At 64.1% G+C, this 26,295-nt stretch overlaps 3 protein-coding genes across 9 annotated transcripts; 1 reads left to right on the top strand and 2 right to left on the bottom strand.

Annotated features, from left to right (window-relative positions):
- The first annotated feature begins 78 nt into the window (after positions 1-78).
- On the top strand, positions 79-10,427 carry LOC101555794 (cyclin-dependent kinase 11B). Of its 4 annotated transcripts, none has more exons than XM_055137778.1 (18): positions 79-380; positions 530-653; positions 766-881; positions 1,511-1,608; positions 2,763-2,901; positions 5,588-5,724; positions 6,409-6,534; positions 6,696-6,791; positions 6,870-7,040; positions 7,248-7,313; positions 7,783-7,958; positions 8,209-8,299; positions 8,598-8,719; positions 8,795-8,900; positions 9,005-9,234; positions 9,302-9,418; positions 9,506-9,654; positions 9,732-10,427. In XM_055137778.1, the coding sequence occupies exons 2-18, from the start codon at positions 543-545 to the stop codon at positions 10,012-10,014; spliced, it is 2,334 nt and encodes a 777-aa protein (XP_054993753.1). In that variant the 5' UTR covers positions 79-380; positions 530-542; the 3' UTR covers positions 10,015-10,427. The 4 variants fall into 4 exon arrangements, with proteins under 4 accessions (XP_054993753.1, XP_054993752.1, XP_054993751.1 ...); XM_055137777.1 differs by having other exon boundaries at positions 1,511-1,638; positions 7,251-7,313; XM_055137776.1 differs by having other exon boundaries at positions 81-380; positions 1,511-1,638; positions 6,873-7,040.
- A 44-nt stretch (positions 10,428-10,471) lies between these two features.
- Positions 10,472-13,263, bottom strand: MMP23B (matrix metallopeptidase 23B). 2 transcript variants are annotated; one of them, XM_055137799.1, is made up of 8 exons: positions 12,531-13,263; positions 12,164-12,288; positions 11,958-12,097; positions 11,713-11,880; positions 11,305-11,469; positions 11,120-11,230; positions 10,921-11,047; positions 10,472-10,840 (listed from the first exon to the last, which is right to left on the bottom strand). In XM_055137799.1, exons 1-8 carry the CDS (start codon positions 12,678-12,680, stop codon positions 10,663-10,665), a joined length of 1,164 nt encoding a protein of 387 aa, XP_054993774.1. In that variant the 5' UTR covers positions 12,681-13,263; the 3' UTR covers positions 10,472-10,662. The 2 variants fall into 2 exon arrangements, with proteins under 2 accessions (XP_054993774.1, XP_054993772.1); XM_055137797.1 differs by having other exon boundaries at positions 11,305-11,880.
- Positions 13,264-13,414: 151 nt separating this feature from the next.
- Positions 13,415-19,845, bottom strand: MIB2 (MIB E3 ubiquitin protein ligase 2). 3 transcript variants are annotated; one of them, XM_055137771.1, is made up of 19 exons: positions 19,708-19,845; positions 19,342-19,390; positions 18,018-18,281; positions 17,711-17,882; positions 17,355-17,461; positions 17,081-17,275; positions 16,857-16,999; positions 16,276-16,380; positions 16,045-16,207; positions 15,836-15,969; positions 15,588-15,736; positions 15,351-15,507; positions 15,114-15,274; positions 14,907-15,033; positions 14,597-14,830; positions 14,237-14,415; positions 13,970-14,154; positions 13,821-13,886; positions 13,415-13,747 (listed from the first exon to the last, which is right to left on the bottom strand). In XM_055137771.1, the coding sequence occupies exons 3-19, from the start codon at positions 18,262-18,264 to the stop codon at positions 13,509-13,511; spliced, it is 2,763 nt and encodes a 920-aa protein (XP_054993746.1). In that variant the 5' UTR covers positions 18,265-18,281; positions 19,342-19,390; positions 19,708-19,845; the 3' UTR covers positions 13,415-13,508. The 3 variants fall into 3 exon arrangements, with proteins under 3 accessions (XP_054993746.1, XP_054993745.1, XP_054993748.1); XM_055137770.1 differs by having other exon boundaries at positions 15,836-16,207; XM_055137773.1 differs by having other exon boundaries at positions 15,836-16,207; positions 19,342-19,397; positions 19,712-19,821.
- Between the last annotated feature and the right edge of the window lie 6,450 nt (positions 19,846-26,295).

Genomic DNA, 26,295 nt, shown 5'->3' with positions numbered 1-26,295 from the left:
CCCCCAAACCGCCTCAGTCCCCGCCCCGCGCCCTTCTCAGTTCAGTCCCCGCCTCCGCGGGCTAAACGTTCCTCAGCCCCGCCCCCAAACCGCCTCAGTCCCCGCCCCCGCGGACTACACGCTCCTCCGTCCCTGCACCGCGCCCACCACAGCCCCCGCCCCCCGCACTCCTCGCCCGGTCCACGGGCCCCCGCGCCTCTCAGTCGCGCCCCTCAGCGCAGCAGCCTTGAGAGGCTCCGAGTGGCGCGCGCGGAACTTCCGGGAGGCTCGTCATCCGCGTGCGCCGGGCAGGAAGTGACGACACTCCTTGCGCGCGCCGGGCGCTGTTTCTCCTCAGGCTCCAGGCAGGCGGCGGCGGTGGCGGCGGCGGAGGCGCAGGGGTGAGTGGCGGCGGGCGGGCGGGCGGCGGGAGGCACCCCCGCGGCGACCCCGTGAGCCCGGCGGGCCGGGAGCGGCCGCGCGCTCGGCCCCGCCCACCCGCCGGCGCGGCCGCCTAACGGGCTGTGGCGCGGCCGCGGCCTCTCCGCAGCGGGGCGACCCCAATGGGTGATGAAAAGGACTCCTGGAAAGTGAAGACGTTAGATGAGATTCTGCAGGAGAAGAAGCGCCGGAAGGAGCAGGAGGAGAAAGCCGAGATCAAACGCCTGAAGAACGTGAGTCCGGGCTGCCGCGCGCCCGGGGGGCGGGACCCCCGCCCCAGCCCCAGCCCCAGCCCCGGTGGCGGCGGCCCCGCAGGGACCAGGCTCCATCGCCCCCACCCCGCAGGCCGATGACCGCGACTCCAAGCGGGATTCCCTGGAGGAGGGGGAGCTGAGGGAGCACCGCATGGAGATCACCATCCGCAACTCGCCGTACCGGCGCGAGGACTCCACGGAGGACAGGTGACCGTCGGGGCGGGAGCGCTGGGCACGGGACGGGTGCCCGTCGCAGACGTCGCCTCCGACCGCGCGGAATAGAGAACACCGGTTTGCCTGGGGGACTCCGCGCTGGTGGCGCTCGGGCTCCGCGCTCCGGGCAGGGGGTAGGGACAGTGCGCAGTGTCGAGGGTCGGTCTTGAGGCTCCCCCTCTGCTGCCCGCGCCGCCGTTTCTAATGGAGCCGTCGTGTGAAGGACGTGGGGGAGGTGTGACTGGAAGTAAGCTCTGTGCAGCCTGGCGCATGTTTACGCACCCACGGAATGACAGCCGCGATTGTGGTACCTTGTTTTAAGCCAGGTTCTGTCAGGATTTTTCTTTGAGGCGGTGGGTGCTCCGAAGGTTGCGTGGTAGAACCTGTACCTTCTGTAGAACATGCGCCCCAGTCCTGCGTGCCGTGCCCAGCCACAAAGCTCTGAGGGTCACACTGTCCATCTGGACCTGTGTATAACACACAGCTTGGGTTCTAGCCTCAGAGTTACCGTGGTCATTTATTCTCAACTGCGGAGTTTCCTGGCCCGAAGAAACTCCGTAACACCCTCGTACTCTCTATGTGACTTTTTTCCAAGCGTGGTTTGTGTCTGTATCTTATTTCAGAGGAGAGGAAGATGACTCTTTGGCTATCAAACCACCCCAGCAAATGTCTCGAAAAGAAAAGGCTCATCACAGGAAAGACGAAAAGAGAAAAGAGAAACGTAGGCATCGTAGTCATTCAGCAGAAGGGGGTACAGAGCATTTGTTTTTCTTTGTATCATGTACAAGTTTATTTTACTGTCTATCTTCTGCATAGTATGATGCTATCAGTTTCAAAGCATAAACTTGTAGGTTATTGGGGGCTGGAGCGATAGCACAGCGGGTAGGGCGTTTGCCTTGCACGCGGCCGACCCGGGTTCAAATCCCAGCATCCCATATGGTCCCCTGAGCAACGCCAGGGGTAATTCCTGAGTGAAGAGCCAGGAGTAACCCCTGTGCATCGCCGGGTGTGACCCAAAAACCAAAATAATAAATAAATAAATAAAAAGTTTAAGTCCATATAATGTTTCTGACCAGTAATACTAAGAGTCAATTAGAAGTATACTGTGTTTATTATTTTCACTGTATGGAAGTAACTATTAGTATGAGAGCATCAATGTTGGGGTCAGAGCAGTAGCACAGTATATAGAGCACTTGCTTTGCACACAGCTGACCTGACTTCCATCCCCAGCACCCCATGCCCTGAGCACTGCTGGGTGTAACCCCTATACCCAAAAAAAAGCAGTGCGTGAATATTAGTTCTTTTGCTCATCTGCACAGCGTTAATGTGACCCCACCATCCCCAGAATGCCAGCCAACTTCCACCTTTATCCTTTTCTCAGAGGGGATTGGGGGGGAGGGGTTGATTTGGGAGTGCTGAATCATGTTAGTGCACCACTTCCATCCCCTTTCCCACCCCGAAAACAATGTTTTGCGGTTTGGGGACTACACCCAGTGGTGCATGGGGCATACCCTGGCCCTTCTCAGTGATGGGTCTGGGCCAGGGGGCTGCTCTGTGATGCTGAGGATTGAACTGGGGCCAGCAGCAGGCTGGTCAAGCGGCTCACCCTTCTGCTGTCTCTCTGACTCCCAGCGTGGCTTTAACCTGCCGAGAGGATCTAAGTCTCATTACGTGCTCTTTCAATGAGGGGCTAACATGGCCCTTCACTTTTATTGGAAGAGTAGGAATGGAAAGTTGCGTTTTCACAGCAGTAACTGCATTTCTTTCCATTATTCAGACAACTGTTCCAGTTGTAAAATGTCTTTTCATTGGGTAGTTTTTTGTTAGGTTCTTGGGAGTTCGGTTTGTTTGCATGACACCATCATTTCTCACTAGGTAAGCATGCTAGGGTGAAAGAAAAAGAAAGAGAACATGAACGTCGGAAACGCCACAGAGAAGAACAGGACAAAGCACGTCGGGAATGGGAAAGGCAGAAGAGGCGGGAGATGGCGAGAGAGCATTCCAGGAGAGAGAGGTGAGCCGGCTGGCGAGGGCGTTCAGGGAGGGAGAGGTGAGCCGGGAGAGAGAGGTGAGTGGGCCTGGCAAGGGCGTTCCGGGAGAGAGGTGAGTGGGCCTGGCAAGGGCGTTCCGGGAGAGAGAGGTGAGTGGGTCTGGTGAGGGCGTTCCGGGAGAGAGGTGAGCTGGCTGGCGAGGGCGTTCCGGGAGAGAGAGGTGAGCGGGCTGGCGAGGGCGTTCCAGGAGAGAGAGGTGAGCCGGCTGGCGAGGGCGTTCCGGGAGAGAGGTGAGCAGGCCTGGCACTGCAGCTCAGCTGAAACATCGGGAAGCTGGGCATCTCCTGGGAACAGTGGAAGAATTGATCATTTTTCTGTTGGGTGGGGTGTGATTGGGCCACCTCTGGCACCACTCAGAGGCTACCCCGGGTCCGCTCTCTGGGATCACTCCTTACTGGGCTTGGAGTACCCTAGTGCCAGGGATCAAACCCGGGCCAACTATGTGCAGGGCAAGTGCTTTCCCCTGTACTCTCTCTTCAGCCCCGAGATGGTCATTTCAGCAACAGGTAAGAACTCGCCAGTGAGTCCGGGGCCATAGCACAGTGGGGAGGGCATTTGCCTTGCACACAGCTGACCCGGGTTTAATCCCCGGCACCCCATGTAGTCCCCCAAGTACCGCCAGGAACCCCTACGCATCATGCGTTGGGTGTGACCCAAAAAGAAAAAAAAAAAGGAAATTTGCCAGCATGAATTGGGTGCAGAAGAGTCACGTAGCCATCCTGATGAAGTTGTTGTGGAGAGTTGTCTGGAAGTAGTGAGCTGCTGCTTTTTGAAGGGATGGTTGGGTGAGCACAGGACTTACTCCTGGCTCTGCACTCTGGGATACTTCAGGGACTGGGTGTGGTGCCAGAGATAGAACCCAGGTTAGCTGCATGCGTGGCCAGCGCCCTACCATTGTCCTATCTTTTGGACCCCTCTTGAAGATAGAATTAGGGGTAGGGGAGAAAACCTGGGGACATTGGTGGAGGGAAGTTTACACTAGTGGTGCGATTGTACTGGCACATTGTGCGCCTTAAAAACTTAACTATGAATAACCTTTTTTAAAAGGTAAGCCACTGATTTACAAATAAAGACAGAATTAGACACGGGTTGGCCGAGAGAAGCATCTGTGGTGGAGCCACTGCCCGAGGCTGTGCAGGGTCACTCCTGCCCAAGACCTAATGTCTGTGAGATGGGCCGGAGCGGGGCTAAGAGGGGGAGGGGCCTTTCTGGCCTGGTTGCTGGTGGCAGAAAAGGAAGGAGAGAGTGGGTTTCCCACAGGAGCCAGGTGAGAGCGAGCATTTGCCCTGGGTCTTCTCGGAAAGCTTGTCCAGACTGTGTGCAAACAGTTCCCGGGGTGCCCAGGGGCGATTCCTGGTTCTTGCTCAGGAGACGCCACGTGGTGCTGAGGGGATCTGATGGGGCAGCTCCCTTCGGGAAATGGCTGGCTTTGGGGCAGTATTCCTTAAGTTTATGTAATGAGTACTGAGGAGTCTGGCGCACTTCTTTGCTTTGGACTTCTCTTCTGCCCTGCTCGGCTCCAGGTATCTGAGCCAGGAAGGCTAAGCACTGCACAGCTTAGGGTACCTCAGATGCGGCAGGGGCTGGGGCACAGTGCTTGCGTAATCTTACGCTGCTCAGAACCATGGAGGCAGAGTTGGCCACCACAGCACTTGGCAGCCATGAGGGACAGTGCCAGGGATGGAACGTGGAGTCTTACCCCACACACACAGGGCAAGTGCCCTACTGGGTTCTGAAGAGTCGTTTTCTATTTGACAGTCTCTCTCATTTGGGATCTAGAGATTGATTCATGCTGAGTTAGGAATGTAACCAGATTTACAGTTCCTTTCTTGATTTTTATTTTTTTTGGACGGAAGGGAGGGTGCCATATATGGTGCTGTAGCTAAAGAGATCCCTGATTCGTTACAATTTTTTGTGGAGGGGGGGCGGCATCCCCTATCCAGCAGTGCTCCTGGTCCTGCACTCAGAGATGGTGCTTGGGAAACCTTGTGGGTCACTGGGAGTGGAACTCGGGCTAGCATGTGCAAGGGTAGCACCCTGCCTGCGGTACATTCTCTGGCCCCCAGGAGCTACTGCTGGCTCTGTGCTCTGGGTAGCTGCTACCAGTGCTGAGGACCATCTCAGCTAAGTTTGGCTGCATTTGAACACCTTCACCCCTGCACGTGTTCAGGGGTCACTCCTGGCGGGGGTTGGTTGGGGGAGGACCCTAGGACCCTACGTGGTGCTGGGAATCAAGTCTGATGGGCCACGTGCAAAGCAAGCACCCTCCTCACTGCAGTATTCCTGGCCCCCGTAGAATAGTTCAAAGAAGAAAGTAGAGGTGTCAGCAGTACCAGGTTGCGCTGGTGGCTGTCATCCTGAAGATGAGTGTCCCCGTGTCTGCGCAATTCCACTTGTTGGTCACCTGATGGTGCAGGCGGCCATCTGTTTCAGCTGCCAGTGTTCCGGAACCAGCCCCTCACTGCCTTCCTATTTCCCTGAATGCCCACTTTCCTTGCCAGCCTGGGTTGGGACTGACCTACGGCTTCATCTGCCAGAGATCCCAGGGAGCAGAGACAGGACTAGGGGTTGAACTGAGTGTGTAACCTGAAGCATAAAGCAGAGAGAAGAGAGCGAACCAGAGAAATAGCTGGCATGTGCTTATTGCAGGGACCGCCTTGAGCAGTTAGAGAGGAAAAGGGAGCGGGAGCGGAAGCTGCGGGAGCAGCAGAAGGAGCAGCGGGAGCAGAAGGAGCGGGAGCGGAGGGCAGAAGAGCGGCGCAAGGAGCGTGAGGCCCGGAGGGAAGGTAACGAGCTAGTGGGCAAGTGCTCACCTGGGACCCGGCCTTTCTCATCAGAGCTGAGGCAGGGCCAGAGAGAGGCCAGGGAGCGGCAGGTGGTGGAGCCACGGCTGGTCTGTGTGTCCAGGGCTAGGAACAGCTGTGCTGGGGGCAGGAGCTTGGAAATGGGCTTTGCCGTCTGGACTTGGGCTCTTCCTTTTTGGCCAGTGGAGACCCGTGGCTTGCAGACCTCTGCCCCTGGACCGGTGGTTGCACACCAGCCGCCTGAAAGCCAAGCTTCTCAAATGTGGGGTCTGAAAGCATTAGCAGTAGTAAAAATGAATACGGAATCATCTGTGTGCTTGGGCTGGGGGACGAAGGTGGGGAACATTTGCTTCTCACGTGGGCGGCTCTGGGGTTCAGCCCTTAGCATCACCCAAGAACACCTGAAACTGCATCATAAACCTGACGTGTTTCTGGCAGCACTGACCTGTGCATTTCTCGGGTGAGAGGGTGGCGAGTGCAAGGGTGAGGCAGCCGTGGCTGTGGGGTTGACCCACAGCTCCGGGTTGGAAGGGGCACCTCCTTGGGCTTCCTTGGTGCTGTTAGGCGTCTGCACGATGGGCGTGACTGCCGCAGGCCCTGTGCTCGGTCCCCACAGCCAGGGGCACCCTGCTCACTGGGGGATCACCTGTCCTGTCTTCGCTGCAGCCGTTTCTGCTCATCACCGAACCATGAGGGAGGACTATGGCGAGAAAGGGAAAGCCAGTCACTGGGGCCGCAGCCCTCTGCGACCACCTCGAGAGAGGTTTGAGCTGGGAGACAGCCGGAAGCCAGGTGAGGCTCAGCATCTGCAGGGCTGTTTGTCAGCCTGTGCACAGTCCGAGGGACTCTGTGCCTTCCCTCGTTCTTGCCAAGCGCGTGGGCTAAGCTGGGCTACAGGCACATCTCAGCGCTGCTTTCAGCCTTCCCCACATTTGATGACTTGTTTCCTAAAGTGAAAGAGGAGAAAATGGAGGAGAGAGACCTACTGTCCGACCTACAGGACATCAGCGACAGCGAGCGAAAAACCAGCTCGGCCGAGTCATCGTCAGGTACTGCTCACGGGGCCCGGGGCCCTGGCCACAGTGGGTGGGGCTGCGTGTGCACATCTGACTCTTTCCTTCCTGAAGCAGAGTCCGGTTCAGGGTCCGAGGAGGAAGAGGAGGAGGAAGAGGAGGAAGAAGAAGAGGAAGGGAGCAGCAGTGAGGAATCTGAGGAGGAGGAGGAAGAGGAGGAGGAGGAGGAAGAGGAGGAGGAGGAGACTGGCAGCAACTCAGAAGACGCATCTGGGCAGTCAGCTGGTGAGGACACCCAGCTGAAGACAGGTGGCTCGGGTGGAGCCCAGAGGGCGCGTCCGGGCAGTCAGCGGGTGGGGGAGTGCTGGCTGCTGGGGTGCCGGAGCCCCGGAACAGAATCGGAAGGCGTTCCCACACTGTGTAACTCCTGGGGTCCAGCACCACAGCCCTCTGGGCCCTGTGCAGTCTGCTGAGTTCTGCCTTCTCTTCTAGAAGAAGTGAGTGAGGAGGAAATGAGTGAGGATGAAGAGCGAGAGAACGAGAACCATATCTTAGTTGGTAAGTCCTGGTACTGCTACTGCTTTCACGTACCCCTGAGTATGGTGGCCCATTTGCGGGGAGGGGGAGGGTTGACACCTTCCAGCGCTGTGGCAGGCGCCTCTAGCAAACACTCCCCTTGGCCTGGCTGCCAGTCCGCAGTGGTCTCTCGGGCATGGCAGCCATACACCACAGTGTGCTCACGCCACACTCAGCCTTACCTGGGGCCACGTGTCCCCATGGCGGCACTCTCAGCGAACAGTGCTTACTGTCATCCTGGGCGCCTCTGACTTAGAGCCCCCCAACGCCCCACCCTCAGAACCCAGCTAGGAAGGAGGCAGCACTGCTGTCCAGCCTCACGGCCATGCCCACACCCCCTGGACGCTCTGAGTGCCAGCCCCAAGACCTCGAGCACAGTCTCCTGGGGCCAGGCTGGGTTGTCATCCCTGTCCCGTGTCTAAGTGCAGAAGTAATCAGTGTCCCTTTGAAGTTCCAGAGTCAAGATTCGATCGGGATTCCGGGGAGAGTGAAGAAGGGGAGGAGGGAGTAGGAGAGGGCACCCCTCAGAGCAGCGCCCTGACCGAAGGGGACTTCGTACCCGACTCCCCCGCCTTGTCGCCCATCGAGCTCAAACAGGAGCTGCCCAAGTACCTGCCTGCTTTGCAGGTCAGCCTGAGGGGGAGGGGCCTGTGGCCTCTAGCCAGGGTCTTGGGCTGGTGTTGCAGTCTGAGGCACAGGGAGGGAAGGAGGGAGTGGGGGCTCCTTGTGCTAAAGGAGTGCCACAGCCAGCCTCTAGGAGCAGCAGGGCGCTTGTATCCCTGCGGGGTCCAGTGTGGTGGGTGGTGCGCCCCCTCCCCCCCCCGCCCCCGGTCTGGGCCTTGACCCAGGTTGGCTCCCCTCACGGCTGCTTCTGCAGGGCTGTCGGAGCGTGGAAGAGTTCCAGTGCCTGAACAGGATTGAAGAGGGCACCTACGGGGTGGTGTACCGAGCCAAGGACAAGAAGACAGGTGGCTCGGGTGGGACTGCTTCCAGGCCACCCCGGGGCTCTGCTGGGGGCACGGGTGGGGGACATTCCTGGCAATGTGGCCTGCAAGGCCCAGAAAGGCCATTGACAGTGAGAAGCCTCGGGAGCCGCGGGCTTCTTGTTGTGTGAATGGCTCGTGGTCCCTTCAGCCTACTCTGAGCCCCTGGTTTGTCAGGGACCACACAGTGGGGCTTTGGTTCCTGCTGTTCTCACTGTTTGAGGGAGGGCATCTAGTGGCGGGCAAGTCCCAGTGACCCGGGAACACCTCGTCGTCTTCCCAGATGAGATTGTGGCTTTGAAGCGACTGAAGATGGAGAAGGAGAAGGAGGGCTTTCCCATCACCTCACTGCGAGAGATTAACACCATTCTCAAGGCCCAGCACCCCAACATTGTCACTGTCAGGGTAAGGCCTCTCTGCAGAGCTGCGGTGGGGCTGCAGCCTGGGGACCATGGCCCGATGACCTATGCTGCCTCCTAGGAAATCGTGGTGGGCAGCAACATGGACAAGATATACATCGTCATGAACTACGTGGAACATGACCTCAAGAGCCTGATGGAAACCATGAAGCAGCCGTTCCTGCCAGGTAGGGCTGTCCACTGTGTGTGCGCCATGGCCACGTTCCTGTGCCATGCCAGGCTGCAGGTCCTGCCTTAGCCGGGCACTGCATGTTCCCACATCACTGTCTAGGGGAAGTGAAGACCCTGATGATCCAGCTGCTGCGTGGCGTCAAACACCTGCACGATAACTGGATTCTGCACCGCGATCTCAAGACGTCCAACCTGCTCCTGAGCCACGCCGGCATCCTCAAGGTGGGGGACTTTGGGCTGGCCCGAGAGTACGGCTCCCCGCTGAAGGCCTACACCCCGGTGGTCGTGACCCTGTGGTACCGTGCCCCAGAGCTGCTGCTGGGCGCCAAGGTGAGTGCCTGCTGCTGGGCGGCCCACCCTGGGGCCTTGCCCACCCTGAGCCTGGCTCTGTCCCCAGGAGTACTCCACTGCCGTGGACATGTGGTCAGTAGGCTGCATCTTCGGGGAGCTACTCACGCAGAAGCCTCTGTTCCCTGGGAAGTCGGAGATCGACCAGATCAACAAAGTGTTTAAGGTGGGTCTGGGGCCCTAGCTCTCCACTGGGTGGTGGGCCAGCCCTTTCTGCAGGGTATGGATACTTGGAAGGGTTTCTGCTGCTTAGGATCTGGGGACCCCCAGTGAAAAAATCTGGCCAGGCTACAACGAACTTCCTGCAGTCAAGAAAATGAGCTTCACGGAGTACCCCTACAACAACCTCCGCAAGCGCTTTGGGGCTCTGCTCTCAGACCAGGGCTTCGACCTCATGAACAAGTAGGTGGCCCTGGCCTAGCCCCACCCCTCCCCTCCCCTCCCCGATGGGTGGGCGCCTTACCCATGCTCTCTCATAGGTTCCTGACCTACTACCCTGGGCGAAGGGTCAGTGCAGAGGATGGACTCAAGCACGAGTATTTCCGAGAGACCCCTCTCCCCATTGACCCCTCCATGTTCCCCACATGGCCTGCCAAGAGTGAGCAGCAGCGGGTCAAGCGGGGCACCAGCCCTCGGCCCCCTGAGGGAGGCCTGGGCTACAGCCAGCTGGGTGAGGATGACCTGAAAGAGACAGGATTCCACCTGACCACCACCAACCAGGGCGCCTCAGCCGCCGGCCCTGGCTTCAGCCTCAAGTTCTGAGCTTCCTGGGTCCAGCCCATGAGTCTCAGCTGGCACCCACCACAGGTCCTGGGGGCCAGAGCTGGGAAAGGGGGATCTGCTGCCCCCGCGTGGCCACTCGGGGCAAGCGCAGCTCTTGGACTGGGTTGTTTGGTTTTCACTTTCCTTTTTTTAATTTCCTTTGGGCTTGTAAATGTGTAGAATTAAGCCACATGGCCTCCAAAGGATATTTTTTCAGCTGGGATGGGCTGGTCCCCAAGAGGCAGCAGGGCCCACCAGAAGCCTGGGGAGGGCCTGTTGGAGCTGAACCTTGGGCACTTCCTGCCGTGCGACCTTCGGGTCCTTCCCGCGCCCCGGAGCTGAGCCCACCGGGCCGCGTGATTTTGTACAAGCTCGTTGCGTGTTCTGAGATGTAGTAAAGTTTTTTGGAGGAAGCCTGGTCTGTTGAGGGCAGCCTGCTGGCCTCTGTTGAGGGGGTGGGGTGTTGAGGGGGAGGTGGGTGCCCTGTCCACCCCCAACACCAGGTCACAGTTAACTCCACTTCCCAGGAACAGTCAGGGAAAGCTCTTCCCTGCCTGGTATGGTCGCCCCAGTGGTGGGGGGGTTCTGGTGTCCTGGCCCCAGGAGCGCCTCTCCCAAAAACGAGGCGAGACTGCGACAGGAAGTACTTTATGAGTCGCGCACACGCACGCGCCAGGAGTAGGTGGTGAGCACCCGGCGCTGGCGCCGCACCACGCACGTGTAGGTGCCCTCTGTGATGGCGTTGGCAATGATGCTCAGGTGCGCCTCGCCCAGCGCCAGGTAGCCAGGGTAGGAGAACTCCAGGGGCTCTTGGTCCTTGTACCAGCTGGGGGAAGAAGGGGACTCAGGCTGGGCATCCCAGTCCCTGCTGCCCGCCCGGATGTAGGCCTGGGGCCGGCCACTCACTGCACTTTGCCCTTCTTGTGCAGGATCTTCTGGCCACAGCGGAAGGTCATGTTCCTGCCCTCTGACACTAGCCTGGTTTTGGTCCTGGGCGGGGGTGGGGTGGCGGCCTCCGTGGGGAAGGGGAACTCTGCTCCAGTGGGGACATGTCATTAGTGGCACACCCTGGCCCGGGGGCCGGGGCTGGGGCACAGGGCCTCACCGTAGCAGAAGTCGCAGCTGCTGGGGCAGAGCCTTTTCATCAGCCTCTGGCGGGCTGCGCAGAAGCCCTTTCTGGCCCAGGAGCCGCAGACGGACAGCCGGTCCAGGCAGCCTGCAGGACGGAGTGCAGTGGGAAACTCGGGGCCCGAGGGACCGGGCCCACCGCACTCACAGCCGGGCACCCACCGTAGAGCCGGTGCAGCCCCCACAGCTCGTCTTGCGACAGCACCTTCCAGCCGCGCAGCGTGGCATTGAGGTGCATGAGCGCGCGGCCCTGCAGCGAGTGCATCAGGCCCAGCGCGTGGCCGATCTCGTGCGCCGCCACGTGCACCAGGTCGGTGAGCCACACGCCTGCAGGCCGGGTCAGGACAGGCGTCCCCTGCGCGCAGCTGCGCTGGGAACGCTCGGGCAGGAGATAAGGATGTGAGCTCGGCCCCCAGGAATGCAGCTCCGCCCCCGCCGGGGCGCGGGGGCGGGCGGGACCTGGCGTTTGGGACCCGGGCCCGCCGCCGCCCAGTCTCCCTGCCTGCCCTTCCCTGGGCGCGCCCACCGGTGCCCACCCCGGAGGGGCCCCAGGAAGCAGCCGACCGTCACCTTTCTTCCAGCTGTAGCGCGTGGGGCCCAGGATCCAGTACTCGCTGTCATCGAAGTGGATGCCGCCGTGCGGGGGGAAGAAGGCGTGGGCCAGCTCCCCGGTGGGCCCGTCGAAGCAGTGGTGCAGCGCCGAGGCCAGGCAGTCCGTGTGGTTGGCGGGGTAGAAGCCTGCGGGGCCGCGGAGCTGAGCGGGGCGCGCGGGGCCGGGCGGGGCCGGGTGGGGCGCGCGGGGAGAGGGCGCCCACCTATGCGAAGGTCACTGGGCTGCTCCGGGGCAACCTCTCGGAAACTGAAGGGGGACACCTCGCTCCACATGCGGAAGGCTGCGGCCAGGCCCCGCCGGGTCTCGCTGGGGCTCAGCAGGTTCCGAGGGAAGGAGAGGACCCTGGGGTGCGCACCCCGTTAGGGCGGCGGCCGGGCCGTAGCCACGCCCCCAGCGCCGGGCACCCACCTGTAGGTGAGGTTGAAGCGGTCCCAGCGCAGCCGGGCTGGCGTCAGCGTGTAGCGACGTCTGCGGGGCGCCTGTGGGGGCGGTGGGCCCGAGACCCCCGTGGGGGACGGCGAAGTCACATCTTCCTTGGGGGGAAGCGGGAGCCACGGGTTGGCGGCGGGGACTGTCAGGAACCGAGTGGGAGCATCCCCTTCTCTTTCCTTCTCGGGTTCTCGGCCTCGCCGTGGCACTTGGACGGCCACAAGGCAAAAGGTCCACCCCCACCCCTCCAGCCGGCCAGATCCCAGGGGCCAGCGTGCGGCCAACCACTCTCCCACCCTGCCGTGGCCACACGCTCCGGCACGGCGGCGCGCCGACGTGGCCTCACCTGCACCGCGCTCGGGGTGGCCGGCAGCCCCAGCCGCGCCAGCAGCAGGAGCGCAGGGAGCAGGCACAAGGCGCCCAGCCAGGCGGGCCGCTGGCCGCCCCGGCCCGGGAGCCCCGGCGTGGCCGCGGGCGCGCTGGCCCCGCGCTGCATGGCGTCTGCGCCGGCTGTCGGGGCGCCGCGGCGCGGGGCTGAGCACGGCGAGGAGGGAGCCAGCGGGGAGGTGGCGGCGGGCGGCTCGGGTTACAGCCCTGGGGGGGCCGGGGCCGCCTGAAGCAAACCAGCTGGCCCGCCGCCGCCCGGAGGCTGGCCCGAGACGCCTAGTCCACGGCCGAGGGATGCAGAGCGAGCGCCGCCTTGGAGGCGGGCAGGAGCCCCGGACGGACTGGCGGCTTTTTCCCTAGATGGACTCAAACCCTGGACGTCCGCTCAGAGCAGGAGCTTGTCCTGCGGGACCCGGCCGAGGCCCCTGCCAGGGAGCGCACATGGCGAGTGGGGGACGTGGCGAGGCCTAGAGAAGCAGCGGGGGGCGAGGCTGGGGCAGGAGCCGCACCCTAGGAGACGCCAGCGGGGACCACACGCACGCACGCACACCGCCGCAGGTGCACGGAGAGGAGCGCACGGGGGTCGCCTGCGGAGGTCCAGAGCCAACTCCCAACCACTAGGATGGCACGGGGTCTCGACCGGGGGGAACCTGGGGCTGCGCGGGGGCACGGGGGAGGAGCCCCGCCGCGAGGGCGGAGCGGGCCGGGATTGGGGAGACGAGGTGAGGGGCTGGCCGAGGGCGGGAGGCCGGGCGTCCCCGGGGTGCGCGCCGCGGTCCAGAAACGCCCCCGCCCCAACACACACACACACGCCGCAGCCCCGCCCCAGGCAGGCACCAGGCGCCAAGTCCGATAATCTTTTTATAAAACACAGAAGGGCGCGACGGGAGTGGAAGTGGCGGGACAGATGCGGCTCCGGAGCGGGGCGGGCGCGGGTTCACACGAAGATCTGGATGCGGTCGCGGACGGGCTGGCGGCAGATGGGGCAGGCGCTGAGAGCGGCGCCGCAGGGCGCGCACGCGCCGTGGCCGCACTGGAACACCAGGCGGATGTGGCTGTCGATGCAGATGGGGCAGGTGATGCGCTCCTCCATCTGCCGGTAGCGGCTCTGCAGCTCCTCCACCAGCTGCCGGGGCGGCCCGGCCGGGGGCGCGGCACCCGCCACCTCCGAGCCGTCTACGGGCGGGACAGGGCGCGGTCAGGGCTGGCCGCGGAGGGAGGCCCGCCCCCGCCCCCGCCCCGCGCGCACCTGGCCGCAGCTTCTTGGCGATGGGCACCTGGCACCGGATGCACTTCTTCATCCTGCGCGCGCACTCTGCGGGGGGCAGCGGGCATCGGTGGGCGTCGGCCAGCGGGGGGCCGGCCCCGGGCCGCCCCGCGACTCCGCCCCGCACTCACCCTCGCACACCGTGCGGTGCTGGCAGGGTGAGAAGAGCACCAGCAGCGCCAGCTCGGAGCACACCAGACACTCGGCGGCGTCGGGCCCCGACGCGGCGGCCACGTGCAGGTTCGTCACGGTGTTGGGGGTGCTGCGGGTCAGCCTGGGGCCCGGGACGGCGGCCCCGCTCCCCGCCTGCCGCTCCCTGCAGTCGGGCGAGGGGCTTTAGAAGGGCCCGAGGCCGGCGGGGGTCCCGCCCCGTCCCCCGCGCCGCCCGCGGGGCTCACCGGAAGCGCTGGGCGCAGCCCTGCAGGGCTTTGCGCGCGCGGCCGTCCGCGGCCAGGTCCAGCGGGCTACGGCCGCGGTGGTTGGTGTAGCTCACGTCGGCGCCCTCCAGCGCCAGGAAGCAGGCCAGCGCCGCGCCCACCGTCAGCTCCGCGCTGCCCGGGAGGCCCGAGGCCTGGAGCTGAGGGCGGGGCGGGGTCAGAGGCTGGCCCCCGACCCGGTCCCCACCGCCCCCCTCCGCACACTGGCCCGTTCCCCAGCTCCCGGGTTGACCGGGGGCACGTCCACGGGCCACACTGGCCCCGTCAGAGACAGCGGCGGCTCTGCAGCCGCCTATCCGCACCCGAACCCACACTTCTCACCCTGGACAGCAGTGGCCCGGGCCCGGGGTCCCCCCCTGCGCCGCCAGCCGCCAAGGGCAGCAGCTGGTGGCGCTGCAGGGCCACGTGCAGGGCCGTGTCTCCCTCCTCGTCCTCGGCGTTGACGCTGCAGCCCGCGTCGGCCAACAGCGGCACCAGCCCCACGTGCGCCTGCTGCACGGCCAGGTGCAGCGGCGTCTGCAGCTTCCGGTTGCGTACGTTCACGTCGCAGCGGCCCTGGGGCGGGAGCGCAGGCTCAGCACGGTCCGGGCGGCCCCAGCCCCTAGCCCGGCGGCGCGGTCAGGGCCCCCACCTCTCGGATGAGGATCTGGGCCACCTCGCAGTGGTTGTTGAGGGCTGCCAGGTGCAGTGCGGCAAAGCCATCCTCCTTCTTGGCGTCCACCAGCTGCCGCGCCCGTGCCAGGATCCTCCGGACAGCTCTGCAGGGGCAGAAAGGTGCGTCCGGAGGCCGAAGCGCCAGGGCCCCCGGCGGTGTGTCTGTGCGGTAGTCCCCACTCACAGCGCATGGCCCTTGAGTGCCGCGAGATGCAGCAGCGTGAAGCCTTGGCTGTTGGTGGCCGTGACGTCGGTGGCGGGCACCTCAGTGAGGACCTCCACGATGCCGCTGGCACCAGCGCCCGCTGAGATGGCACAGTGCAGGGGTGTGTCCGCATGTGCGTCCTGCCGACAAGGGGCCAAGGTCACTGGGAGATGACCCCTGGGTCCCTAGGTCCCAGGGCCAGGACACCACACTCACAGGCAGGTTAACGTCGCAGCCGTGCTCGCACAGGACGCGCACCACGTCCAGGAAGCCCCGCTGCACGGCCAGGTGCAGTGCAGCACTGCGTGTGCCACTGACAATGTTAGGCTGGCACCCTGCACTCAGCAGCACTCGTGCGGCCTCCGGCTGGTTCCTGGCAGAAAGGGCAGAGTCGCTGTGGAGGGGCCACAGTGGGCCTGTGGCCCCTCCCCAGGCCCCTGCCCAAGGCCTCACCCCAGGGCCGCATAGTGCAGCGCGGTGTGGCCCTCCTCATCCCTCACGTCCACGCCCGCCCGCGCCTGGAGCAGCAGCCGCACCAGTTCCACCTGGCCCAGGTAGGCGGCCACCTGCAGAGCAGTCCTGCCTTGGTTCTTGGTGTCCACCTGCCGGGAGGGCCTGATCAGCAACTTCCCTCCGGCCACCTCTGCAGGGGTGGGGGGGGGAGGGGGGCAGGGTGTGGCGGGTGTGGAGGCCGGGCTCGCCTGTTCCGGGTGCCTCCGCAGCACGTCCAGAGCTCGGGCCACATCCCCCAGCGCCGCCTCCACCACCAGGCGCCCAGGACGCTCGACGTCGCTCTTCTGGGCTCGAAGCTTGTCCAGAGCAACCCCCAGTGAACCTGGGGACGGCACTGCGGTGAGCGGTGACCTGGGGGCTTCCCCGCCCCGTGTGGCGCCCAGCTGGTTGCCCGCACTTTTGTTCTCCCTGGCGCGCTCAGCCACGTCCAGGTTGGCGTCCTCTTGGGGACGGTAGGCCACCAGGCAGGAAGGGCTGAAGGTCCACAGCTGACCGCCCACAGTCACCTGCAGGTTGCCGTCTCCAAACACCTTCAGCACCCGCCCGACGTGGCCCAGGGCCTGCGGAGAGGGGGAGGGGTGTCACAGCTAGCGGGGAGGTGGCCGGGAGGCTGAGTGGGTGTACTTACAGGAGCCATGTCGTCCGTCCACTCGCCGTGCCCCGCCTGCAGCCGCTTCACCGTGTCCAGGTCGTCAATGACTCGCACCACATCGCCCACCCAGAAGGAGTGACGCTGCGAGAGAGGTGCGGGTGGGTGGCGGCCCTGAGCAGGCGGCAGGCGGCACCCAGCCCTCCCCTCCCGGCACAAGCCGGTCAGGGCGTCCGGCACGGCAGGGCTCTGCAGCTGTACCTCTGCCTTCACCTAGCCAGGAGCTCCAGGCCGTCTCAGAGGACCCTCGGGCAGCCTTGGCACAGGCCCCCGCCGTCACACCACACCCACCACCCTGGCCCGGTGCCCACAGTGGGCGTGCAGCCTGCCGCTGCAGCCTCCCAGGCGTCGCTCCACACCTGAACCCCACTGCCTGGGGCCAGGCTGGCATCAGAGGGGCACTTGGCTCAGCACAGGCCCCCACACTCCATGCAGGCCCGAGGGTGAAAGGTCAGAGGGCCTGTAGCTGAACTGGATGCACACGTCCTCAAGGTCTGTCCCCCAAACGGTGGCCAGGGCAGGATGGGGATGAGGGACAGCTCAGCAGACGGGCAGCTCACCTCTGCCATCCTGGGGTTCCACCCACCACGGCCTTCCTGCATCTCCCGCAAGATGTCGGCATCCAGCACACACTTGCCCTTGTCCCCGTGCTGAAGGGGCTGCCCATCCGCACTGACCCTGCGCTGCAGCTCTGCCGGCTTGCCTGTGGGTGGGCAGTGGGCATGCTCGGGGGCGCCCCGACTGGGCAGGCCTGGCTGCTGCCGCCCGCACCCCAGGTGCTTACCCAGCCGGGGCAGGTGTTCCTTGTAGTAGAAGCCACCAGGTGCCACCACCACACACTTCAGGTCCACCTTGCCTTTGTGACCCACGCGGTACACGTTGGTGGTGCCATCCGCCCAGGTGACGCTGGCCACACTGCGGCCCGTCTCCACGTCCCAGCCCCGGATGTCCACCACGCGGCCTGGCTTCCCCTCCCCTCCTGGGGAGACAGCAGTCCCGGTGGCGCTGAGAGCAGGCCATGGGCCACGCAGCCCTGCCCGCCCGCAGCCCCCACTCACCATCCTGCGAGCCCCACTCCCAGTCAGGGCCCCGCACCACCTTGGCGCCCTGAAAGATGCCCCTGAGCTGGGTCCTCGGGAGGCCCTGGCGGGGGCTCAGTGGAACCCTAAAAGAAAGGGACAGGTCTGGGCCGGAGGCGCCCCCCACAGGCCCAGAAGATGGGGGTCCACCGTGCTGTTACCTCCAGGAGCCAGGCACCCCAAGACCCAGAGCATGGACTCCTGCCCCACTCAGGAGAGGCCTGGGGCTGGTTCCCAGGGGGGAGGGGAAGGGCGGGAAACCCCACACAGCAGCGTGTGGGGCAAGGGGCGGGACGTGCACGCGCGGTGCCACCGACCCCGGCAGGCAGGCTCACGGGCGTGAGTGGGCCGTCTCATAGCGCTCGAAGGCGTGTGCCAGGTCGTGCTTGCTGTGCATGTAGCACTGCGTGCAGAGGTCGTAGTCGAAGCAGACGCGGCACTTCCAGCGCATGCCGCGCAGCCCGTGCTTCTTACAGCAGTCACAGATGATGTTCGGGTGGCGGACGCCTGGGGGCAAGAGGGCAGGAGCAGCTGTGCCGCAGGCACGCGCCCACCAGCACAGTCGTGCACAGGCCAGCACGCATGCAGGCAGGCACGGACGTGCACACACACACACCCGGCACAGACAGCAGGTGCACGCACCGATCTGGGCGTTGTCGTAGAGCAGCAGGTCGTGTGCGCCCTGGTAGCCCGCGCGGTAGTTGGTGCGGATGCCGTGGTCCCACTGCACCACCACAGTGCGGTCTGGGGTCGAGGGGCTCCCGTGGCGGCCGAGCTCCACCACAGTGCCGACGAGCCCCTCGCCGCCATCCTGCTGGCCCCACATCCAGTCCACACCTCGCACCACGCGCATGCCCACCTGCACACCGGCTTGGGGGTCTGGGTCCATGGTGGGTGCTGCTGGGCCTGTGGGCAGAGTGTCTGGGAGGGCCCGTCCTGGAGGCCCCTCCGCCCCCTCCCACAGGCACTTCTGTGGAAATCCCTTTCTGTGTTCCATGATGCTGACCAGTGGGGCTGACTTCCTGGTGGGCACTGGCCCATGCGAGGTTAGGGGCTGCTAGCAGCAGGGAGCCCTAGTTTCCTTCGGTTTAGGAAGAAAGGCTTTAGGCTGCAGCCACTGGGCATTCGGAGGGGGCTGGCACCCCAAGGTCACTGCTGCCAACCACATTTTCTCTGCAGACTTCGGCCACCAGCAACAGGCGCCCCCAATGTGGGCCCCTACCACACACAGCCCCTTGGCCACTAGCCCCCCTAAAGCAACCTCTGGGGGCCTCCCCAGCAGTCACGGAAATGGGGGTCATGCCTGGTTAACAATGGTCACAGGACAAGAGAGGATGCTGGGTCCCCAGGGACAGGAACCCGCCCACACATGAGGCCCACCTCTCACCTGGGGCCGCCAGAGAGCCTCAGGAAGCTCCCGGGCACTGCTGGGGTGGCCTGCATGTGAGAGGGGAGGTGCCGCCCACTCTCCAGCACCCAGCAGACACCAGAGGAGGCCAAAGCAAGGGACCAGGCCTGCCCCCCCCCCCCCAGTATCGGGACGGCCAAACTGAGGCCTTTGGCAGGCAGTACTGGGGCGTCAGGCAGTGGCCCCCACTCCCGTGGCAGCCGGCCACATCCTACGGGATCTGCAGGGCAGGTGACCACCCGGTCCCCATGGGCTTGACAAGGACCTTCCTGACCCCGACCCTGAACGAGGAGGCAGCAAGGGCATGGTCAAGTGAGCCAGAACGGCCTCATGTCACGTCTCTCCCACATGTCCCCCCACGGGCCACCGCCAAGGGCCCCGGGGAGTCTCCTTGTCACCAAGCCTTCCCTGTGGCCCGCCGCGCGGCCCTGGCCTGGGCAGCAGCTCCCTGCGCCCCCCGGTCTGTGCCGTGGCTGAGGGGAAGAGAGCAGACGCTGGGCGGGCGACCCTGCGGAGCCGCTGACCTCTGTCTTGCCAGCGTGCCCGGGGGACCCCTACCTAGAGTGTTAGTGACCGTCTCCGGGGGTGCGCACGACGACCACCGAGGCTTCCTGCTGGAAACTGGACGTCAGCGACCCGCCACCCGCCACCCGCGCCGCGGCCGACCTGGGGGAGGGGGCTGGGGACAGCTGTCAGCCAGGCAGCGGCGGGCCGGGGCGGGGCGCTGCGGCACGCGCGGGCCCGCGGGGAGGGCGCGCTGACCCCGGGCGTCCACGGCGTCCCGGGACTTGTTGCGTCGGGAGCAACAGGCCGCGCGCCCCCACCCCCGGCCCGCCCGGCCCCGCCGCGGCTCGCGGGCCGCCCGCGCGCCCCCGCGGACCCGACCCCCGCCCGCCCGGCCCCGCGCCCGCCGCCGCCCCGCACTTGCCCGCAAGTTTGCGTCCCGCCCGCTCGGCGCGGGGGTCCGAGGGTCCCGGGCGCCCGACAGCCGCCGCGCGGGGCCCGGCGGCGCGCGTGCTCGCGGGGACCGGCGGCGGCGGCGGCCGTTCGCCCGCGCCCGCCCCGCCGCGCCGCCGCGCCGCGCGAGCCCACCCGCAGGCCGAGCCGAGCCCCCCGCACCGGCGCCGGGCCGCGCGGCGCCTGCCGGGGGTTGTAGTTCGCGGCGCGGCGGGGCGGCCGGCGGCGGGCGGCCCCGAACCACGACTCCCAGGAGGCCGCGCGCGCCGGGCAGGGCGGCCGGCAGGGGGCGCCGCGAGCTCCGGCCGCTTCTGCGCCGCCGCGGACGCGCCGCGCGTGACCCGAGCCCGCAGGCGCCGCCGTCCCCAGGCGCCCGGGGAGCGCCCGCCGCGAGGGGCGACCGCCGCGCCCTGATTGGCTGCGCCGGGAGCGCGACGTCACGTGAGAACGCGCCCCGCACCTCCCCCGGGTCACGCGCCTCCCCGCCGGGTCACTCACCCCAGGTCATTCCCCCCACCGCCCGCCCCCTTCACTCCCTCGCACCCCGGGGGCACGCACCGACGCCCCGAGTCACGCACTGACATCCCCGGGTCACGCACGGACGCCCGCCCGACACGCAGCTCCGCCCGGTGCCCGGCAGCCCGGAGCCAGCGCGGAGCCGGTCCCCGCAGCGGTGCCCGCGGGCCTCTCCGCCTCTGGCGTCACTCTGTCCTCTTCTTTACGCTGGTCTTGGGGCCGGGCCACTGGGCTGGGCTCAGAGGTCACTGCTGACAGGGCTCGGAGCCCACGTTCAGCGAGAGTGCCACCGGCCAGCCTCGTGCAGAGTGCTGTCCCCGCTGCTGTCCCCCGCCTCGTTGTGCTCTCGGAGCACCGATACTGTTTTCCTTGGGGGGGGCCCACAGCTGGCAGTGCTCAGGGCTTACACCTGGCTGTGCCCAAGACCACTCCTCATGGGTGTTGGGGGGCCGTCTGCGGTGCCAGGGATCAAACCCAGGTCAGCGGCAAGCACACTGCCTGCTGTACTGTCGCGCTGGCACCTGGGTTTTCTTTTGTTCTTTTTTCTCCTTTAATGAGTCATCCAGTCAATGAAGTGCCTCTGAGTCCGAGAGCTGTGGGCACAGGCAGGAAGTGGGGGAGGAGAGTGGCACCTCGCCCACCTTGGGAGCCTAGTCTTGCCTGGGCCAAGCCTGTGCCATCGGATTGGGATGGGACGGTCCCTGCAGACCAATTCGGGGAACTGCCCCTTGCACTGGTAGGGCGCCTGCCCGCTTGCCTCATTCTCAGCTGGTTCTGGTGCAGAAAGGACGGGCTCTGCTCCCTGCACCCGCGTGTGGACTCGTGCCACTGCTCCTGGGCACCTGCTGAGCTGCCTGCCAGTGGGTGTGCCCCGCCTCAAGGTCCAGGAGCACGGGTCCGAGGCACCACCCAGGCTGCTCCATTCTCCTGAGGGGGCCCCACCTTGGGGGCCCCTCTTTACTCTCCTCTGCACCTGCCTTCCTAGGGGCTGCCCACCACACATCTCGCAGCTGACCATCACATTGGGTCTGGCACCCCAACGACCATGGAGGCCGTGGCCAGGCCAGCCAGGGTGGCAGCCCAGGAGGGATGGGAAAAACTTGGCTGCACCACCCTGAAGGTGGGCGCTTCCGGGGCAGGGCCTGCCCACCGCCTGTGCTGTTCCTAGGAGTTCTCCATGGAACCCCACTTCAGAGTGGTTTTCTTTATTTATTTTTTGCTTTTTTGGGTCACACCCGGCGATGCATGCACAGGGGCTACTCCTGGCTCTGCACTCAGGAACTACCCCTGGCAGTGCTCAGGGGACCATATGGGACGCTAGGAATCAAACCTGGGTCAGCCGCATGCAAGGCAAACGCCCTCCCCGCTGTGCTATCGCTCCAGTACCCCCAGAGTGGTTTTCTTGACCCTCCTGCTTGTGGCTGTGGGGCTGTGCCCACACTGAGCCCTCCGGCCAGATTCACAGAGGGAAACTGAGGGCCCGGCTGTGTTCCTGCGTCAGCAGCCTCAGGCTATACAGGCTTGCCAGGAGACTCCCCCAGGAACTCAGGTCTGCCCCACAGTGACTCTGTCTCCCGACCACAAGGACCATCTTGGTCCCTTTTCCCTACCACCTGACCCCACTCTCCTGAACGGGGGCCTGGGGAGCCGCCTCCCAGCCCGTGGCCCTCCCAGGGTAGACAAGGCAGCCCACACAAGTCACTGCCCCGGGTCTGGTGTGAACAAGGCACAGCCATCTCCAAACCAGCAAAACTGCAGAATATCAGATCAACACACTCATGGGTCTACTCAAGCAGTGAGGGATCAAGAAAGGTTAAGGAAACAATTTCTGGATCAGAGAAACAGGACAGGACTAAAGCGCTTGCCTTGCATGTAACTGACCCTGCTTTGTTCCCTGGCATTGCCAGGAGCAATTCCTGACCACAGAGCCAAGAGGAAGTTCTGAACACCACTAGGTGTAGCCCCCAAACAAAACAGCACTCTCACAGTACAATCGGGGAAACCCAAGGGTGGGGTCTTCATGGCCTTGAGCTTGGCATTTGAACTGTAAATAATAAAAAATAAATTGTGTGTGTGTGTGTACACATGCACAGTGGGGCTTAAGGGATAATACAGCAGGTAGGGCACTTGACTTGCCTGCAGCCAACCTGGATTTAGCCCCTGAGTTTGGCACCCAATATGGTCCCCTGAGCAACACCAGGAGTAATTCCTGAGCACTGTTTGGCCCCAAAACACAAAGATACAAATGGCAGATAGGTGGTATAGAGGAGAGGAGCTTGCCTGTATCCAACCCCCAAGTTCTTACATCTGTACCCAAAAAAGGTAATTAAGCTTCAAAAATAGTTTCATGTTCATCAGACATTGTGAAGAGAGCACCCCCAAAGGGGGAAACAGAGTGACTGTGTATCCACTCTAGACCCCAAGCACGACCAGGCATGGCCCAAAGGACAAAAACTAATAAAGGACCCCTAAAAACAGCACCGCCGCCACCATGGACACGCTTCAACAGGCATGAGGTGAGTACAGAGGAGGAGAGCATGGGTCACGGAACTGGGGTCTCCTGCTAAGTGACCCACATCTAGGATGTGTGACGTTGCTCTGTCCTGATAGCACAAGGGGACCTGTTTCTTTTTTTCCCTTTTATTTATTTATTTATTTATTTTAGTTTTTTATTTTTGGGCTATACCTGGCTATGCACAGGGGTTACTCCTGGCTCTGCACTCAGGAATTACTCCTGGCGGTACTCGGGGGACCATATGGAATGCTGGGAATCGAACCCGGGTCGGCTGCGTGCAAGGCAAACGCCCTCCTCACTGTGCTACCACTCCAGCCCCTGGACCCATTTCTTGGATATGCCCCGTGCTGAAGGGCACAGGAGCACTGGATGGCAGCAAGTCCATCTGGGGGAGAAAGGACAAAAGCAGGACCCTGGAGCCCGAAGGGAAGTGCATCGAGGGCCTCTCAACAGAGGCTCCTGAGGTGGAGGTTGAGACCCTGGGGTCACTGCATGTCCCCCAAAGCATGATGCCAGACCCCAGTGTTTGCATGAAAGGCCCAGTCAGCCCCAGGGAGCAAGAAGTGGCTACAGAGATGAGAGGCAGGTGGTTGCCGCCACGATGCTCGCTGGATGGCTGTGTCCGCCCCTCAGTGGGCTCAGAGCTGCACAGACAGATCCACTGACAGTCCCTGTAAGCTGGTGTCACGTTGGGGCCAGAGAGAGTGTTCAGAGGGTTGAGCGTTCGGGAGGAAGTGGCACCCGGCATGCTCCCAAAGAAACAGGTGTTCCATGAACGTCACCTTCAGGAAATACCGCTGAAGGGCAAGGCACAGGACAGGGCAAGGCAAGCAATCCCCAGGACTCCACTGAACAACATTCATCCTCTTGGCCCCAGAGCTCAGAGCAAGGGACGGGTGGGCGTTCCTGGACAACCCGGAGCCAGGAATACGGGAGTAGGCAGACAGGGAGAAGAGCCGCCCCCTCACAGGTCCCGCAGCGTCGCAGCCAGGAGTCCCAGGGCCAGGCTGAGATGGGCAGGCCCCCCACTCTCCCGCGGGCCATCTGCAGGCAGAAGGAGAAACAGACCAGCCTGAGCAGCACCCCCATCATGCCCCCTTGCTGCTCTCTGGGGCGGAGCTGAGCCAGAGGTTCTGGTGACCACTGCCCTTGTGGTGTGGCCCTGGAGACACCAGCCCAGAGAACCTGGGCTCCCTGCTTGCACAGTGGTTGGCGGTTGCAGCCATAAGCCTGGCCTGGCAGGGGTGGGAGGACAGAGGCCGTGGAAGGACGCTGCAGGTCCCTCCCTGGGTCACCACCAGGGACCCCAAAGCTCCGGTAGGCCACCACACACGCTACTGTCCCCACCGTTCCCCACATGTGAGGGGCTCTCCAGCTGGCTCAGGCTTGCAGCGCCTCCCAAGCTCACCCAGCCACAGAACCCTGACCTCAGAGCAGGGGGTGCCACAGGGACCCTGGAAGCCAGTCAAGCCTCTTAGAGTCTCTCGGCGAACAGTGGAGGCCCTGTCAGTCCTCATAGCCGGAGAAGCAGCAGGAAGTGGAATGGGTGCAGGTGACCCCCATGTGGCCCCAACACCCACTCTTGGGGCCCTAAAACACCCCAGGCTGCAGACCCCACGCATGTCCCATGCTGGGGACACCAAGACACTCCTGCTAGGGGTCCCACAGATGACCCATCCTGGGGACCAGACAGACACCCTGTAATAGGGACCCTGCAGATACTCCAGGCTCGAGACCCTAAGACACTCCATACTGGGGACCCTAAAGATGCCCCACCCAGGGGACACCCTGTGCTCTGGACCCAGGTGCATGGTCCTGTCTTGGCTGCTCTTCTTGCCATGGGTCCCAGGTGTCCCCGCACCCCACACCCTCATGGCTGCTCCAGCCTCGCCCCAGGGGCCCCAGCTCGTCACAGCAAAGTCTCAGGCACAGGAGCCCTGTGCACGCCCTGCCCGTGGGGAGGACAAAGAAGCCCCCAGATGGGACACAGGTCCAGGGTGACAATACCCCTCAGCTTATAGAATAGGTACCCCCAGCTCCCACAGGGCGGCCCCTCCCTGGTCCGGGTGGGTCCCCATGAGCACGCGCTCTCACACACGGAAGACTCAGACCGCAGCAGTGAGCAAAATAGGGGCTGGGATTCCCCGGGGCCACAAAGCCCAGGCTCCCTCGGCTCATCTGTCCCTGCGGATCAGGACAGACCTGGAAAGCAGGGGACTGAGCTGGTCAGCAGGAGCCTGTGGGCACTGGGACTGCAGGTGACAGGTGGATGCCCTCCAAGAACAGGAAGCCAAGACCACCTGTTGTTCTGGCACCTTCTGTTCTTTCTGTGCAGAAGTATCTCGAGAAAACAGGAAACAGCTGCAGAGCTGGTGCCTCGGGTCCCCAAAAGACATGTCCGACGTCCAGTTACAGGGCAGGCACTACAGAGCCCGCGGCCTCCACTCCCAGCCAGCCTCACACACGAGCCGGGCCCCTCCCTGGAAGCCCATACCCAGGGCCTGAGCCCACAGCATCAGATCAGTTCCCAGCTGCCAAGTTGGGAGGCTGGATTAGGTAGGAGGCTGGACCTGGCAGCGAGGCTGGACTGGGCAGGAAGGCTGGACTGGGTGGTGAAGGTGGACCCAGGCAGGGAGGACTGGGCGGGTAGGTAGGTCCAGGTAGGAGACGGGACCAGGTGGAAAGGCAGGACAGGGCAGGAGGCAGAACTAGGTGGAGTCAGAAATGGGCAGGGAGTCAGTACTGGGCAGGGAAGCTGGACTGGGCAGGGAGGTAGGACTGGGTGGGGAGCAGGACTGGACGATGCAGCAGACATCCCGACCAGGCCTCCTGCCACAGCCCTGCAGTGGCACCTGCCTCTGAGGAGGCCAGGAGGTGTCCCAGGCCACACAGTTCAGTGTGTCTGGCCAAGTGGGGGGCCTATTCCCCACCATGCCTCGGGCTGTGGGACCCAGGACCGGGACAAACTGCCCCCAGGCTAGGGTCCAGCACTTTTCTCGGGGGCTGGTGGAGAACTAGGCCTGAGTTTCTCTAGGAGGCAGCAGCAGAGCTGGGTAAGGCAGGTTCCTGCCACCCAGGCTTCCTCTGCCCCCAGAAGGCCTGAGCTCCGTCCCCAGGCAGAGGCACTGTCCTGCCTAAAGCAGGAGCGCAGGCTGGTCGGCACCCACAGATGTACTCCCCTGCGCGGCTGCTTTGCCGGGGAGAGGCCCGGCAAGTGGTCCAGTGCCCCAAGGAGCACCCAGCATCTTCCGCTCCCCAGCAGGGTCCCCGCCCAGAGCTGGGGGGTGCCGAGCCAGGGCCCTTCCTACCTGAGACGCCTGTGGACACTCTGCCCAACTGCCCAGCAGTGGGTCCCGGCCAGAACGAGTGACCGATCCGGGAGGGGGTCCTGCCCCAGGGGACACGCAGCAGCTGGGCTGTCAAGACTGAGTTCCCTCAGCGGGTAGGGCGTTTGCCTTGCACGCGACCGACCCGGGTTCGATTCCCAGCATCCCATATGGTCCCCTGAGCACCGCCAGGGATAA

This window comes from Sorex araneus, chromosome 5, assembly GCF_027595985.1.
Source record: "Sorex araneus isolate mSorAra2 chromosome 5, mSorAra2.pri, whole genome shotgun sequence".
NCBI lineage: Eukaryota > Metazoa > Chordata > Mammalia > Eulipotyphla > Soricidae > Sorex > Sorex araneus.
The sequence above is the reverse complement of the archived record's forward strand: the minus strand, read 5'-3'. Positions and strand labels throughout refer to the sequence as shown.